The 15080-nt window shown below is 39.7% G+C and overlaps 1 protein-coding gene and 1 pseudogene across 1 annotated transcript; one reads left to right on the plus strand and one right to left on the minus strand.

Annotated features, from left to right (window-relative positions):
- Window positions 1–1214: 1214 nt before the first annotated feature.
- On the plus strand, window positions 1215–2369 carry LOC137397315 (serine/threonine-protein kinase fray2-like). Its single transcript, XM_068083605.1, has 4 exons — window positions 1215–1443; window positions 1588–1825; window positions 1913–1984; window positions 2132–2369. Exons 1-4 carry the CDS (start codon window positions 1215–1217, stop codon window positions 2367–2369), a joined length of 777 nt encoding a protein of 258 aa, XP_067939706.1.
- Window positions 2370–5618: 3249 nt separating this feature from the next.
- LOC137397848 (U6 spliceosomal RNA) lies at window positions 5619–5681 on the minus strand (annotated as a pseudogene).
- Between the last annotated feature and the right edge of the window lie 9399 nt (window positions 5682–15080).

Below are 15080 nucleotides of genomic sequence, written 5' to 3' on the forward strand. Positions count from 1 at the left end.
TATGATGATAATAATAATAAAGTAGATATGATGATAATAATAATAAAGTAGATATGATGATAATAATAATAAAGTAGATATGATGATAATAATAATAAAGTAGATATGATGATGATAATAATAAAGTAGATATGATGATGATAATAATTAGTAATAATAAATAAAAGTAGTAAAAATGTAATGTAATAGTACTAGTAATAATAAAAATGTAAGGCTGGAGACTACTGGTTACTGAGGCTACTAGCTGTAGACCAGTCGAGGAATGGTTGGCAGGCACGATCATAGCTAAAACAATGTTTAAGAGGAGACTATATAACCTAACCTACTATATATATACTTGTACATGTGCGATTAGTATCAGTGTATAAAGTTTGCTTCTAGTTTATGTTTAAATATTACAATAAACTGTGTGTGGGCAGCAAGAAGATAAATTACTTAGCGAATAGAACTCACTATTTAGGTTTTGGAATGTAATAACACGTTACACGTGCAACTTGATGAACCATTAGATAGAAGTAAAACTTTGGAGTTGTGATCTTTTCTAGATCCTACCTAAACCACAGGGAGTTCAATTTCAACTGTCATCCCTAAGGGCTCGACGGTAAAAGCGTGTTTAGTGTTGTATTATGGGATTTGTTAGGCTCAGGCTATATTAGTGTCTGAGCTCAAGGCAGTACAGGTGGTCTTGGTAATTACGCTGAGTGCATAAAGCTGGATAAAGCTAGTGGGTAAAGCTAGTAGATAAGCTAGTGTAAGGCAGTATAGGGGAGGATATAAGGAAGTGTAACGAAAGACCGAGGCTCTTCTTCATCTTCACATCAGTACATGTGAGTACATTGATTTATACAACATGGCGCAGTTGAAAAAATTCTGATGTTTTTTTCTTTGTGTGTTATCATCAGCGATAATTTTTCTGGTTACGGGGTTAAGTTTACACGGTTGATTAGACCCTTTCACGGGCGTGCAGGTGAGGTGACGTGAGGTAGGGTGGTGTTGTGAGGCTGTGGGGTGTCGTAGCGGTGAAGAATCGGTGTTGGAGAGGTGTAGATATTTATTACGTGTTCGGAGGTGAGAATTATATTAAACTTATACGAGTGGGGTAGAGTAGATTTGTGGCGAGAGATATATTGTGTTGTGTAGGGAAGGAGAGTGGTTTTCCGAAGCTGGTGTTTGGTGAGCACGGTGAAGGTTCGTTGAAGAGATTTATAGAGGAGATGAATTTATGTATAGAGAGTGCTGTCGAGAGGAGAGGTTATGTAAATGATGAAGATGGCAATGGAATACTTATTATGAGAGGTAGAGCTAGGTTAGTGCCACTATTGAGAGCTATTGGGCACAGGGGTAGAGAAATATTGAGGGGTGCAGGATTTAACGTAGATGGTGTAAATTCTACTTATGAAGGGGCAGTGGAGGTTTTGCAGGATTATTATGGTAGACAAGAGAGTATGTTTGTAAAGGGGCATAAGTTTCTGACGGCTAAGCAGGCACTTGGAGAAAGTGATAGAGAATATTTACAACGGGTAGAGAGTTTGAGCAGATATGCAGAGGTGGCTAACAATAATGATAGGGTAAGGTTTGCCCTTATAGTGGTGGTTAACGGGTTGAGAGATAGAGAAGTAAGCAGAGATTTAATGAAGAATGCCAATGTTACTTGGGAGTTGTTACATGAGGCATTGAGGGCTCGTGAGATGGCGAACCATTCAGACAGGTTCGTGAGAGCAGATAGTAGAAGTACCGATTTGAAAAGTGAGGTTAAGAGGGAAGTAGCAAAGGTTTCAGAGTTTGATAGCCGAGTGCAGTATAGGAGTAATGATAGAGATAGAAGGTATGATTCAGCAGGTAGATCTTCCCCTAGGGGTAGCCCTAGGAGTAGTAGAAGGTATTATGGTAGTGAGGAGCATGATACTAGTAGATATGGGACAAGAGGCCGGGAGTATAACAAGGACAGTGGCAGTAGGAAGTATAGAGACAATAGCAGGGAAAGGTATGTCTCTAGACATGGAGAAAACAGTAGGGGAAGTAGAGATAGAGTTTGCTATATTTGCAAAGGTGGTGGCCATGAGATGCGGAGTTGTCCTCACATTAAATGTTTTTCTTGTGGACGGCGAGGACATGTATCCCGTTATTGCAGAGATAAGGGAGATGTAGGTTACGATAGACGAGGTAGCAGCAGGAGGTCAGGAGGTAGCCGTGATAGTAGTTATGAGCGATATGGCAGCAGGGATATTAGTAGGGAGAGGTACAGGGGCCGAGAAAGCCCCCGCGAGATGAGAGACAAGTCTAGTAGGTACTGGGACAAAAGTATGGATAGGTTTGAGGGGGATAAGTATAAGGAGAGGCGTGAGACGAGCCAGTATGATGAAGGGTAGTGGGATAATAGTAAGGGCAGAAGTGTTAGATTCTCTGGTTATAGAGATAAATATGGTGAAGATCAATGACTAGGCCAGAGAATCGTGCAGTATTTAGAAGTTAATGGAGTAAATGTAGAGTTTACGTTTGATACTAGGGCTGAGGTGTCTATGGTAACCGAGGCAACAGTCAATAAGTTGGACCTATGGTTAAAGAAACCGTCGACAGTTTTAGAAACTGATGATGGTAGTGAGTTAAAAGTGGTTTGAAGTGTAATAGTTCATTTGGAAAGTAAAGACAGGCATATGGATGCTGAAGTTCATGTGGTGAAAGGATTGAGAATGGACTTCTTGGGCATAACTGAGTTGAGGCAGCTTAAACTATTTGCTGTTGTAAATGCGTTATGCGAAAGTAAGTTTGAGGCTGCTAAGGAGTGTAGAAGTATTAAGCCAGTTAAGCCGTTTTTGTCGAGAACCATTATTGCTAGGTCAAGTTATGTTTCAGATGATGTCGAGTTGCAAAACCTGACAAACAAGTCTGACAGAGAGAGCGAAGTTAAGAAAGGTCACACATGTCAAGATTGGTGGACTTGTAAAACCAAGGGAGTGAAGAGTAACGAATACGTGGAAATTGGTAGTCAACAGGGGACAGCCCAAGGCACCAGAGATGTGCAAGTGTCTATGGGGTGTGATAGAGAACAGAGTCACGATGAGGTAAGGGAAGGCGCTGAGAAAGTAGCTGAACCAGTGTCTGTAATGGAAAAGGTTTGCTCTTTTTTAGCCGAGATATCCAGCAATGGAATGTTAGACAGAGAAGGTCATGAGAAAAAGGTAGCAGAGATTGAAAGAGAGAAAAGGGAGGTGCGGAGGAAGTCGAAGGAGAAATTGGCTGAGCTGAAAGCCAAACGGGAGGCAGCAGTCATGGAGTTGGAAAATGTCAAGGCATTCAGGGTAGTGGTGCCGGAGTTAGCCGAGGTTCAGAGGAGAATTGCTGGTAGCAGACCTGCACTGGTTGCAGGTGAGGTCGAGCTAGATAGGTCTGGGCCTATGCCAACTCCCAGCTCTGTGGTGCCATCCCCTGTGCAGCCGGTTACGGCCCAGGTGGAGACCTCCCACAGCAAGCCTGTCGAGCCTGCCTCTTACTGGGGAGAGCGAGGAAAAGAGGGGAGAGACGGAAATGAGGTTGAGGAGTCATTACTGACCCAACCAAAAGACTCCGGGCTAGTCAGGGTTGGTGAAAGTAGTGTTGGAGATGTTGGTGGAAGGAGTGTTGGTAGTGACAGTGGTCACGGTAAAAGTATTGGTAGCGGCGGAGGTCAGGGGGATGGAAAAGCCAGTGCAGACTGGCAATGGAGCTGGCAGTAGCGAGAAGAGTACTTTAGATGGTGGCACAGGGTCAGACAAGCCAGAGGCATAGCCTATGGAGACTGCCCTAATGGAGTCAGGTAACGAGCAACACAAGTAAGGTAAGTTACTACGTCTGCTTGTTGGTAGTGATGGAGTGGCCCAAAACAAAAAAAGAAAGGGCATGTTGTATTATGGGATTTGTTAGGCTCAGGCTATATTGGTATCTGAGCTCAAGGCAGTACAGGTGGTTTTGGTAATTACGGTGAGTGCATAAAGCTGGATAAAGCTAGTGGGTAAAGCTAGTAGATAAGCTAGAGTAAGGCAGTATAGGGGAGGATATAAGGAAGTGTAACGAAAGACCGAGGCTCTTCTTCATCTTCACATCAGTACATGTGAGTACATTGATTTATACAACATTTAGGGGTGTTTTTTTGGTGGACTGACACTTTAAAGTGTCTTCATGAAAAAGAGTATGTTTTTTAGCTTGGTAAATGATACCCCTTTTTACGCAGTGGAAATGGGCATTTTTGAGCAAAAAAGGGGTAATTAGACTGTGGTGATGAAGCGATAGGGGGTAGTATTTTATTAATGTGTAAGTCAGTGGAAAAGGTGCGTTTTGCATCATCTTAGACTAGCCATTGGGATGAATAGAAGAGAGCGAACCCCCTGGAATCTAAGCACATTCCCAGGACTGATACTTCTCCCTAAAAGACCCATTAGGTTCGGCCCAAAATCACGTTTTAGGGGGGGGGGGTTTTCAGACCATAGGGCACTGTCAGTGAATTTGCTACTTTAGGGGTAGTTTCCACCACCAAGCCAGTACAAGGGCTCATGCTCATTAAGGTTTTATTCAGCCAAAGTAATACCAATAAATTGCACCGAAATTCCAGTCTTCATTTTAATGCAGATTGCATTAAAATCTGCGTGCTTGCTGACGGGAACGTAAGGAAAAAGAGGGAGTCGGCATTGCATCATCTTAGCAACCCTTTAGCAATATACTCAGAATGAATGATATGATATTTCTTTCATTGATATTCATTATGTTTTACTTTGTAAATGAAAATGATGATCTGATGTTTGATGTTTGTAATCAGTTTTATTAGCCCTTTTGCAAGCATAGCGACAATTTGTCGTTTTGCGATACTGACGTTAGTGGGCAGACCATTATGTCGCCACACCAACAGTTTTTTATAAATTGATTTATGGTTAGCTAATTGCCTTTTGTAGTTTAATTTTTTTCCAATAGTAAACTACAATATATTGGTCTATGTTAGCAACAAAAATAAGCGGTTTGCAGAAAAAAAGATCATTTTTGCATTATTAAACAAACGAAAAATCCGAAATAAAAACGTATTTAAGGGTATTTTGTTTGTAGTTTTTTTCTGCTTTATTAATGCATGAACCATAATGGATGTTTAGCTGGGCGTGGAACCTGGGCGTCCTCTAGGGAACTTCCAGTGTTTAGGGGGTGTATTTCCAATTGACCAACCAGGTGATGGGGGTACAATATCCAAAAATCAAATTGACCAACAACGTGATTGGGGGTACAATATCCAAGTCTGGGCCTATCCAGGTGGGTGTTTCTTTCAGAGTATCAGCCCTGGGAGCACATTATTCTGTTGTGAATACAAAATACCCCTTAATTATGTACATACAGTGAAGTAAATAAGTAAAAGAGTCAGGCTTGCACTACAATGATGCTCTTCCTTCTTAGATGTATTTATCAATAGTGTTCTTTAGTTGAATGATGAACTCATAAAATGAGTGTGACATTGATAGTCAAAGATGGACAAAGTCATTGATGGACAAAGTAAACTTTTGGAGTTGTGTTTTCTTCAATATCGTACATAAGATTAACCCGTGAATAGTATTGTAAGATGCCGCAAAACCGGTGTCAGAAGAAAAACCAAAAATACACATGTAAAAAATATGGAACGCTTCACGAATTTGCGTGTCATCCTTGCGCAGATGTTATGCTAATGTTCGACGGAAAAATTGGTAAATTGGGAAACGAAAGCTCGACAATTGAGAAAATAGAAAGCAAAAGCTCCGCAACGCTGCATTTCGGAATATCTCAAAACGTTTGGCAACAATGGCGTAACAGTTCTCTTTTTTCCTCATTCCGGCCTACCTGGACGATACACCGCCTACTGGTTTCGCTCACAATAGTTGTTTATTTATATATTTGTTCGCTGACTATTATTATTGTTTTCTGCGGTTATTTTCTGATAATTTTGTCACTTTTTACTGAAGTCATCAGTCATCTTATTGTTGCTTTTCAGCGCTGTTTATTTGTTTTAATATTAATGAAGCTTGTTTTTTGCTCGATCATAGATTTCATTATAACCACCCCTTCCTTGCTAATGTCATCATCTTTACTTGACTCATGTGCCCTTTAATGTTAGCTATTTATAAGTATTTGTGTGCTGCCTGCGTGTATGCTGCCTGCTCGCCAGCATAGCTCGCCAGTCATATACGACAGTATTAGGTAAATAAATATCATAGCTGTGCTAAAATTTCAAAGATTATCTTCTACTAGAGTACGAAAACTCAAAGTGTACAAAACTAGCAGTAGTGGCACTCATGTTTATCACTGCAATAGAGTGTTTATCTACACTTTTGCCATATTCTGAAAAATATCTTCCTTTACATGTATTTACGCTCAATTTCATCATCACTTTCATGAATGACTATATAAAATTGTGAATGTTTCTGATTTGCAGGCATTTGCACTGGTGTTTTGTGTCTGGCATAGTACAAAAGTTTTGTAATAAGCTGTGGGCATTATGCAAATGTTCGCTGCAGATTTGTTTGTGGTCTGCCTGATTGACTTAGTGCTTCTCTGGTTATTGTCACTCCGTAGGTGTGTGTTTTGGACGGGATTGGATTGGGCTCTTGTTGCCAGTTTTGTTGACCAATGGGACGTGACTTTCTGGTGTACTGACACATTTTAAACTCTTGCCACATTGACCCATCCGCTCAGCGTGCTCAGTCAGTTTGGATTATTTTGTTAGACAACAAGCATTTTGCTGTCTGTTGAAAATGCGTTCGACTAAATGTTTTAGCATATAGTGCGATCCATTTTATGGTCATTTTGAGAGTCAAGATTTAATAGTAAAGGAGGCAGAGGTTAGTAGTGTATATATCTCTTTACTTTTTATTATATTTTACCTGCATACACTCGTGTACATTTTTGCTTGTATTGAATGTTGTTTTAAAAGCTTTACATATGTGATTTTACATTAGTGTGATTTTTGCTACGTAATTTTAGACTTCACGGTGACGTTGGTGTGGTATTAGTGTCAGTAAAATTGTGAAATAAAGTACCACCCACTCATCAGTAAATATCCAAGCCTTCCTAGTTGTGAACAGTTTACCAGTTAATCAAAGTCTACCGAATACCAATTCGCTATAACTATTATTTATTAGAAATGCCCAAACATGGTCCTTCATCATTAGAATAGAGGAAAACTCTCTAAGCTTATGCCAGAGGGGAATATCACTTCTCTACAGGAAAGCGACCAAGGCCAGGGACTCCTCAAGCTACCATGTTGCAGAGTATTGAAGCTTGCGCTCTGCACCAGCGATCTTCTAAGCAAAACACGCTGTTCTCTAAGCCTGTTCCCATTTGCACATGTGGATTCTACAGCACATCAAAGGTGAGAAAAGAGAAGTTATCCTTGTTGCTGTTCAGATGATTTTTATACCTATGATTGTCACGCTGTGTAGCTTTATGTACAGAAACAAGTATGTATTTTCCAAATTGGTGCATATTGAATTATGTTTCTTGAAGCCTGCTGTAACAACCACTCCATCCCAAGTGACACTGACACGTAGACAGCAGCCATCCCGCCCTATAGTAATGACACCACATGAGCGGACTCGATTATTGAATCAAGCAAAGGTCAGTAGATCGTGAACATGTTCTCACCACTGACCCACACAAGTTCTTCATGAGTTTTGTTTTCACTTACATGTGATTTTAGGCCCACCTCAAAGCGACTGGGTACACTCCAAGTAGAATTGCTAGTACATCCTCTACCTCTGTGTTAATCAATACCACCTGTGCTGAATCTGCCATTACCACTTCTGCTGAATCGGTCAGTATAACTGCTGTTGAGTTGATAAGTACCACCTCTCCTGAAATTATCAGTACCACCACTGTTGAATTGGTCAGTACTATCTCTGCTGCTGAAGTATGTCTACATGTATCTCCGACTTCTCAGGTGAGTAATTTATTGGAGTTGTCTTACCATGCCCCACATATTTTTTGCTACATTCCTCTACCATAGTTGGTTTGTTAGCCCTGTTCTATAACCTTTGCATTAGAAAACAAAAAATCATCCTTCCAGAATAGTCTAAAATTCTCAATTTTATTTGTCACATAGATTTCAAGTAGTGAGTATTTCAGAGAGTGATTTTAGGTATAATGGTTTGGCCTGCTTTCACATATCACATCTGATTATTCCGGAGTCACTAGCCGTAAATCAGGTGTTTAAGTTCTCTGTGTGTGTGCGTGCGTGTGTGTGTCTAATCATGCACTAGAAGCCTTACTGTGCCTATTGATTTCTGTTGTCTAATATTTTTTTCAAAGCACCCATTCTCTACCTGAATATGCTTTTTGATCGCAATCATTATTCTTTTATCAGAGCATCGGTGTCCCATCAACACCCATCACCAGTGACCTACCAAATAATGAAAATGCAACATTGGTATGTATTCATTTGTGAATAAAATGTTGGAACATTAGTTGGTATGCAATAAATGTTTTTAACATCATAGTACTGGGGAATGCACCACTATTTTTAGGCAACAGCAGAGCAAGATTTCTCCCCATGGACATCAGATTCAGATACTCCAGTGAAAAAAGCGATGCCTTTTGAATCTCCTTGTCCTGTAGAGCTCTTTTCATTGGTAAGGTTTTCCCTGTGACACTTTATTTTTGGCTTTTTCTCTTTTTCTTGAATTGATGTTTGCTCTGAATTTTCTTGCAGACAACGCCACAGATTGAGAGCTTTGCTGAAAATCTACTGGCTTCCTGGCATCAAAAGTTGCACCAGCGTGATGCTGAATGGATCGGGCAAGCTCTCTACACCAAAAGAGGTACTTTACAGGACAAGTTGCAACTTTGGTACCATCCCATTGTTATTCGACCAGCGTCTACAAAGAAACCAGGTGTAAGTTTTCTAAATGTGCCTGGTATTACAACTTATTGTCCTCACTCACAAGTCATGCATTGCAGTGGGTATCATATGTTTCCTTTTTGTAGCCTTTGACATACTTCAAACACAAGCTCTTCGTCTGGATGCCACGACGACTCTGGCAATCAATAATTGAATGTCCTAGATGTGATTGTGAAATGAAGTCCAAAGGAGTTTATCAAACAATCAAAAGAGTACTCGATGTTGACGGTCACTATTACATGGTTACTGATACTGTCAGTAAGTATGAATGATTTGATAGATGTGATTGGTGGAACTATTTTTGTTGCCCGTGCTCTTCTGGAAAGCCCTCGTTATTTATCCAGGTTGTAAGGTGTGTAACGAATCTCTGCCTTCTTGGAGCTTGGAGGTTATTTCACAGTTGGATGCTGGATACAAGTATCAATTCAGAGTGATAAACACTCATCAGTCTGCCTGTGACATCAGAGTCATCACTTTCCTCAGGTCAAGAACACTTGGAAACTCATCTTCTTTACTACATCATTCTCTGAATGAGTTACACGCTGAAGAATGGCTTCGAACTATATTACTCTACTTGACGGATTGTGTTGTGCACCGGAAGTGGAACCAGAGCATGACAGGAGCATCCATAAAATACGCCGAACCACCACCATTTGTGCGTGTACACACGTACCAGTGGCTGTTGAAAGTGTATGGCTTGGATGTGCTATCACGTCTGGAGCTACTGAACGGCCAGATTACCTCCGTCTTCGAAACCATTCTAAAAATGGATTCCACAACAAAGGTGATTACTAAACATTACTCACATTGTTTGTTCAATGCTTTCACTAACATTTATCATGTCTAATATTTCCACTGACTGAGCACTCACATTCACTATGTTTCCATGATGCGCAGTACTTCGGAGTTGCACTATCTCCGAACCATGGAAACGGCGTCTTCGCACTGAAATTACAGCGCACTGATCAGTGCGAAGCCAGTGCAAATGCGCAGCAAGGAAACAGCAATTGCGCAGTGGCTGCGCATAGCTCTCACGCCGTGGAGACAGATTCTTCGAGCACCATAAACTAGCACAAAATTTATCATGCTTCTTTTGTTTTTGCTATTCTTCCGATATTTTCTCACTTAAATTTAATTATGGTCTGCTCCTACGAGGATGATGAAGTGATTACTTTTCTGGACTTTGTTATCGATACCAACACTTTTGAAAAATAGGTGGCCAGCCCTAAATATTTATTAAAAATATATTATTTGTAAAAATTGTGTTAAGGTTTGTAAAACATTGTGAATGTGTATTATAAATAAAAGTATAATGATGACAAAAGCATAAAAAAGACCGTTTCTGACATTTGGTACGCATGATCGATTCCATGTATCCATCCATTGATTCAATTTATACAATTTCTCTTCTCTGGCTAATTTGCTGAAAACCACTGCGCAACATGTAAACGTACAATCCCCTCGACTTCGGAGGGGTCTGCATCGCAGTACTGCGCACCATGGAAACATAGTGATTGTCAAATTTTTTCACCCAGAATTGACGTTGTTAAATATTTTTGCTCAACATTCACATTATTTGTCAAATATTTTAAAAGTTTTATTTTTGGTTATCTCTTTATATTTCCCACAGATTGTTAAGAAATTGGCTGGAGAAGCGGCAGGCACTTCCTCTTGGTGTACCAATGTTGGTTATGAATTTGGCCAGGTATTAATGTCTGTCTTCACCACTTCAGAGAGAGATGGTTTTGGAAAGATGGCCCGAGGTCTAGTATCTCGGTTAGTGATTATTGCCCATGCAAATGCTGTTATGTATCACTCTAAAAGAGATTGTGGTATCGGTTGAATGGTGACTATCCATTTATATTGTAGCTATACCCAAGCCCATGAGACTCCTCCACGTTTGCTGTATGTTGACCGACATTGTTGTGGTGTATCAACAGTGGCTTTTTAAACCATGGAAGCTCATCATACGCTTGGATATCTTCCATTTCATGAAGAGAATTGGACTTGGTTGTACCGCAACCACTCATCCGGTGTACCCAGTATTCATGGCAGGATTGTTTAACTGCATTTTTGAATGGGATCCAGATGATATGTCACGGCTTACCAATGCAAAAGTGGGTAGATTTGCTGCCAGGTTCTATGTTATCACAGTTCCTTCATTATATTTTGCTTTTACTCATCCGTGATTCAATTTTCTAGTCTAAAACGTCTGATAAATGTGAATTTTCTTTTTGTAGAATGATGGTCTTACCAAGGAGGACTACTCTCTACATTGTAAACGCAGAACCCGAGGTGCTGCTAAGACAAAACAGCTCATCGATGATCTAATATCAAAAATGTCATCCGTGTACAATGAACTTGGCATTTTTTTAATAAACAAACAAACAATGGAACATATCTGGAAAGAGGAGCAACGCCATCTTGAGTGTATTCAAGATCACCCTGACATCCAGCTGTACATCAAGACTGAAGAGAAGATGATCAATGGTGTGTCACTCCCTATCTACAGATGTGCACGTGGGTCAAACTCACTCGAGAGCTTCCACTGTCATGTGGTTAGATTTGTGCCTGGTGAGTGCTGCAAGCTTGCATGCCTGTGCACTTTCCATATTTTCATGCGTACTTAGAACTGCATCTTTCCAGGAACTTCTGCTAGTGTGGTGCATTTTCAAATGTACCTGTTAGAGGCCCTCAGTAGATGGAATTCTGACCAAGCTGTAGCTGCTGTGCAAGCACCAGCTGATGCAGCTCAATGTTTTGATATAACACTCACTGGAGCCGTCAATGAACTACATCAGAAGCTGTTTGGTAAATCGTTACTTACTCCTGGTCCAAAAGTCCTGCCTTACACAGGTTAGTAACTGCTAAGTTGATTACTAAGAGTCTGATGTACTAGCCTAATACTGCTAATGAAATGTCGAGTTTGTGAATACAGTGTTGAATTCATGCTTACAGGTGAACTCATCGGCATTGAATATATATTGGATCAATTGGATTCTCCGTTCCTGCTTCCATCAACAGACGATTTCGATGCTGAGGAGGAGGAGGTGCAAGAGGCGGAGATAGATGAAGGTGTTGATTTGGCTGATTCAACAGTCTTTCTTCAGGCAGTGAGGACTTCAACTTTAGTTTTTCAGAGAAAACAAGCACATCAACTGTAGAAGATGATGAAGTTTTCATTTCGCAATCACCAGAACAGGTGTGTATGTGTGTCTTACAACATCGGATTGTAAAATAGGTCAACTTTTCTTTTATTGGCTAACTGATATTTCTGATCCTCTTCTAACTAACTGGTCTTTAAACTGATTCATGTTTTACTCTAATTCCAGCTTGCCAATGATGTTACCATAGACCCCAAAGGTGTACCAGGCTGAGATGCAGTTGAGAACCTTGTGAACTACTTGATGTCGATCAAATCATTTGCACCTAGCACAAGAGAGACGCAACGTCTGCTTGGTCTTGTTGACAAGCTGGATGCATTTGATAAAATATCATCTTCCTATGAACCAAGGTTCGCCGATAATCCCAAAGGAGGTTTTCAATCCCAACGCAGCAGTGTAACTCCTGGTACAGCAAGTATGAAAAAGTGAGTCAAACACTTTAGCGCTGTTTGCTGGTGTTTTGCTGATGACTATTTTACAGTATGTTATGTTACCACTTGTATAATTTTATTTCTATTCATAGGTCTGTCTTGAGTTCTTGTACACCCACTACATAGCCTTCTGTAAATCAAATTACTGAAATGTTGGTGATGAAGTTATGTCAGGAGATTTGATCCCCTCAAAAAAAGGAAGGGAGTAATACACCAAGGTTCACTGCCATTCTTAAAGAATACAGACGGATACAGGCATTGATTAATAGCTCCGTCGTACTCATGAAGATCTGTATTGCTCTACCTAAACTCAATCAAACTACAATCTCTCAATGGTGAGTATCAAGACTGTTGTGTGGTATTGGTACCCTAGATCACTCAAACTAGGAATTGTCTCCCCTGATGCATATCATCTGTCAATTCAGGTATTACGATCGGGAAAAAAGGCTGCAACGAGAGCTGCTCTTGCAAGGAGTGGATGCACTCCCTGCAAGAGTAGAATCTGATGCCCCTCACATACCCCATAAGGAACTGGCTGAGAGTCACCAGACGCTCATTATTGACACTAGCAATACCCAGGATGACATTGTCATCAAAGCTGGTGAGACGGAGTTGGGGCGAACCTCTGCCCTTAGTAGTACTCCAACTGTGGATGGTCAAACGACATACTATCAAGCATCTCAGCCACCACCTGCACCAACTGAGAGACGTGTCAGCAAAACAACAGCCTACAGACGAAGGGCACAAGATTTAGGTGACCAGGAGCTTGGAATAGCAAGAAAAATGAATAAGATGATGAAGACCTACTCTTGTAAGCTGTGTGATCAACCAAAAAGTAGTACGACTGGTCATACGTATGTGTGCTAGTCACAATATGTGCAATTTTTCGTTTCTTTATCTAACCCAACAACTGCAAGTCTAAATTGAGGTTTATATTTTCACTAATATACTTCACACATTCAATAAAACCATGGCTATTGTCCTTACGCGTCTATTTCATCATCATTATAATGCTGTTACTTTGAGCACTGATATCTCGAAACCAATCATATAAATTTGTTTAATTTTTTAACCTTACCTTGAATGAGTGCATATCATCCTCTGATAAACATGAGGATCCTGTTGGTCACCTGTGATAGTAAAAAAATGCTGCAGAAATTGTTCGCACTATTTGGCAGGAAGTATGGGTCACATGATCAGATTACGACTAGATGATTAGACCAAGCCGAAACTGTAAAGTAGTAAGCATCTATATTTGATAAGCGCTTTTCAGTAAACCCGAAGTGTTCATCATAAACTAGTGCTACGAGACGTTTTATATTGAGCCTTTTACTGGCCTTTCACTTCACGTGATAACAGCACGTGTCCAAACAATAACCACCATCTTTGAGTATATCGTCGAAATAAATGGATTCCAAACTACAGCGTTTTCGTGATGGCGGTGATTAACTGTTCGTTTTTTAGCTTTTAAGAGCTTGTAATCACATTTCCATATATTTTGCACCTACTACACAGCAGAGTAAGACATGGTGAATCTTTTGATACCAAATAACTGTAATGTGAATTTTGTTGCAACTTGCAAGTCAACCTTCAAAGGTCCTGCTAGGTTATGTTCAAGATAACCATGTTGTGGACTGTTAAACAGGGACAATCACAATATGACCTTATCAATCACAATATAATTGATTGTTAAACAGTTATTTATGTCATTACTGTATTGTCCTATTAGGAGACTCCGGGACTATCTGGCGCACGTTTCTTCTGTCAAAATCTCGGAAATTGCGAAAACGGCATAGTGTACATAGTTGAAGTCATTATGTGGCACCAAAATTCATAAATATTAGATTTCAAAACTTTTACATTTTATCACCGACTTCACTGCGTTCATGTTTCCGTTGGATCCTCGCGAAGGACAAAAATTCCAACGATCTCCTGTTGAAAATAGGATGGGAGTGACTGCGCAATCATTGCTGCTGTGACGGGAATTGGCCAGTCACTGTCAGTCAGCAAACAAAATGGCTACTAGCAAGAACCCTGTCAGCAGTAAAAACTAAAGTTCCTTCAAAATCGACACAATTTACTCAACCTATCACAAACTTTTTCAGGTAAAGCTACAATTAAGTATCACGTGAGCGTGCAGACAGGCCCCTATATCAAGCATGATAGTATATTGAGATTTTTTATTTATTTGCTGAAAATTAAATTTTTATTCTCTCTCAATTCACTTTACTTTTTAGTTTTATTCTTAGCACGAGTTTCCAGACATTTGATAGATGATCATTGAACAATGTCATTGTCACAATCAAAACAACAGAACGATCATAACATGAATTCAATAAATAATTAGTTTTAATTTATAAATGATTAATAACTTATAAAATTTATAATAAATTATTATTTAATTTAGTACCTCAATCCTGTCTACCTTATGTCACTATCCCTTTCTTATATTATATATTACATTATTTATATTAGGATTTTTTAAAACTAAATATTAATTTTGCTACCTCAACCTCAGAAAAGCTTGCAATATGAATATAATAAATAAATATATTATAAATAAATGTCTATGATAATGAAATAATTATATATTAATTTAATATTATT

This window comes from Watersipora subatra, chromosome 5, assembly GCF_963576615.1.
Source record: "Watersipora subatra chromosome 5, tzWatSuba1.1, whole genome shotgun sequence".
Classification (NCBI taxonomy): Eukaryota; Metazoa; Bryozoa; class Gymnolaemata; order Cheilostomatida; family Watersiporidae; genus Watersipora; species Watersipora subatra.

What these genes read in the sequence shown, in the direction of transcription:
- LOC137397315 (XM_068083605.1), top strand. Translation starts at nt 1,215, where the DNA reads ATGAATTTATGTATAGAGAGTGCTGTCGAGAGGAGAGGTTATGTAAAT. An exon ending in TTATTATGGTAGACAAGAGA is followed by an intron (nt 1,444 to 1,587) that starts GTATGTTTGTAA and finishes TTGCCCTTATAG; the next exon opens with TGGTGGTTAACGGGTTGAGA. An exon ending in AGTAATGATAGAGATAGAAG is followed by an intron (nt 1,826 to 1,912) that starts GTATGATTCAGC and finishes TGATACTAGTAG; the next exon opens with ATATGGGACAAGAGGCCGGG.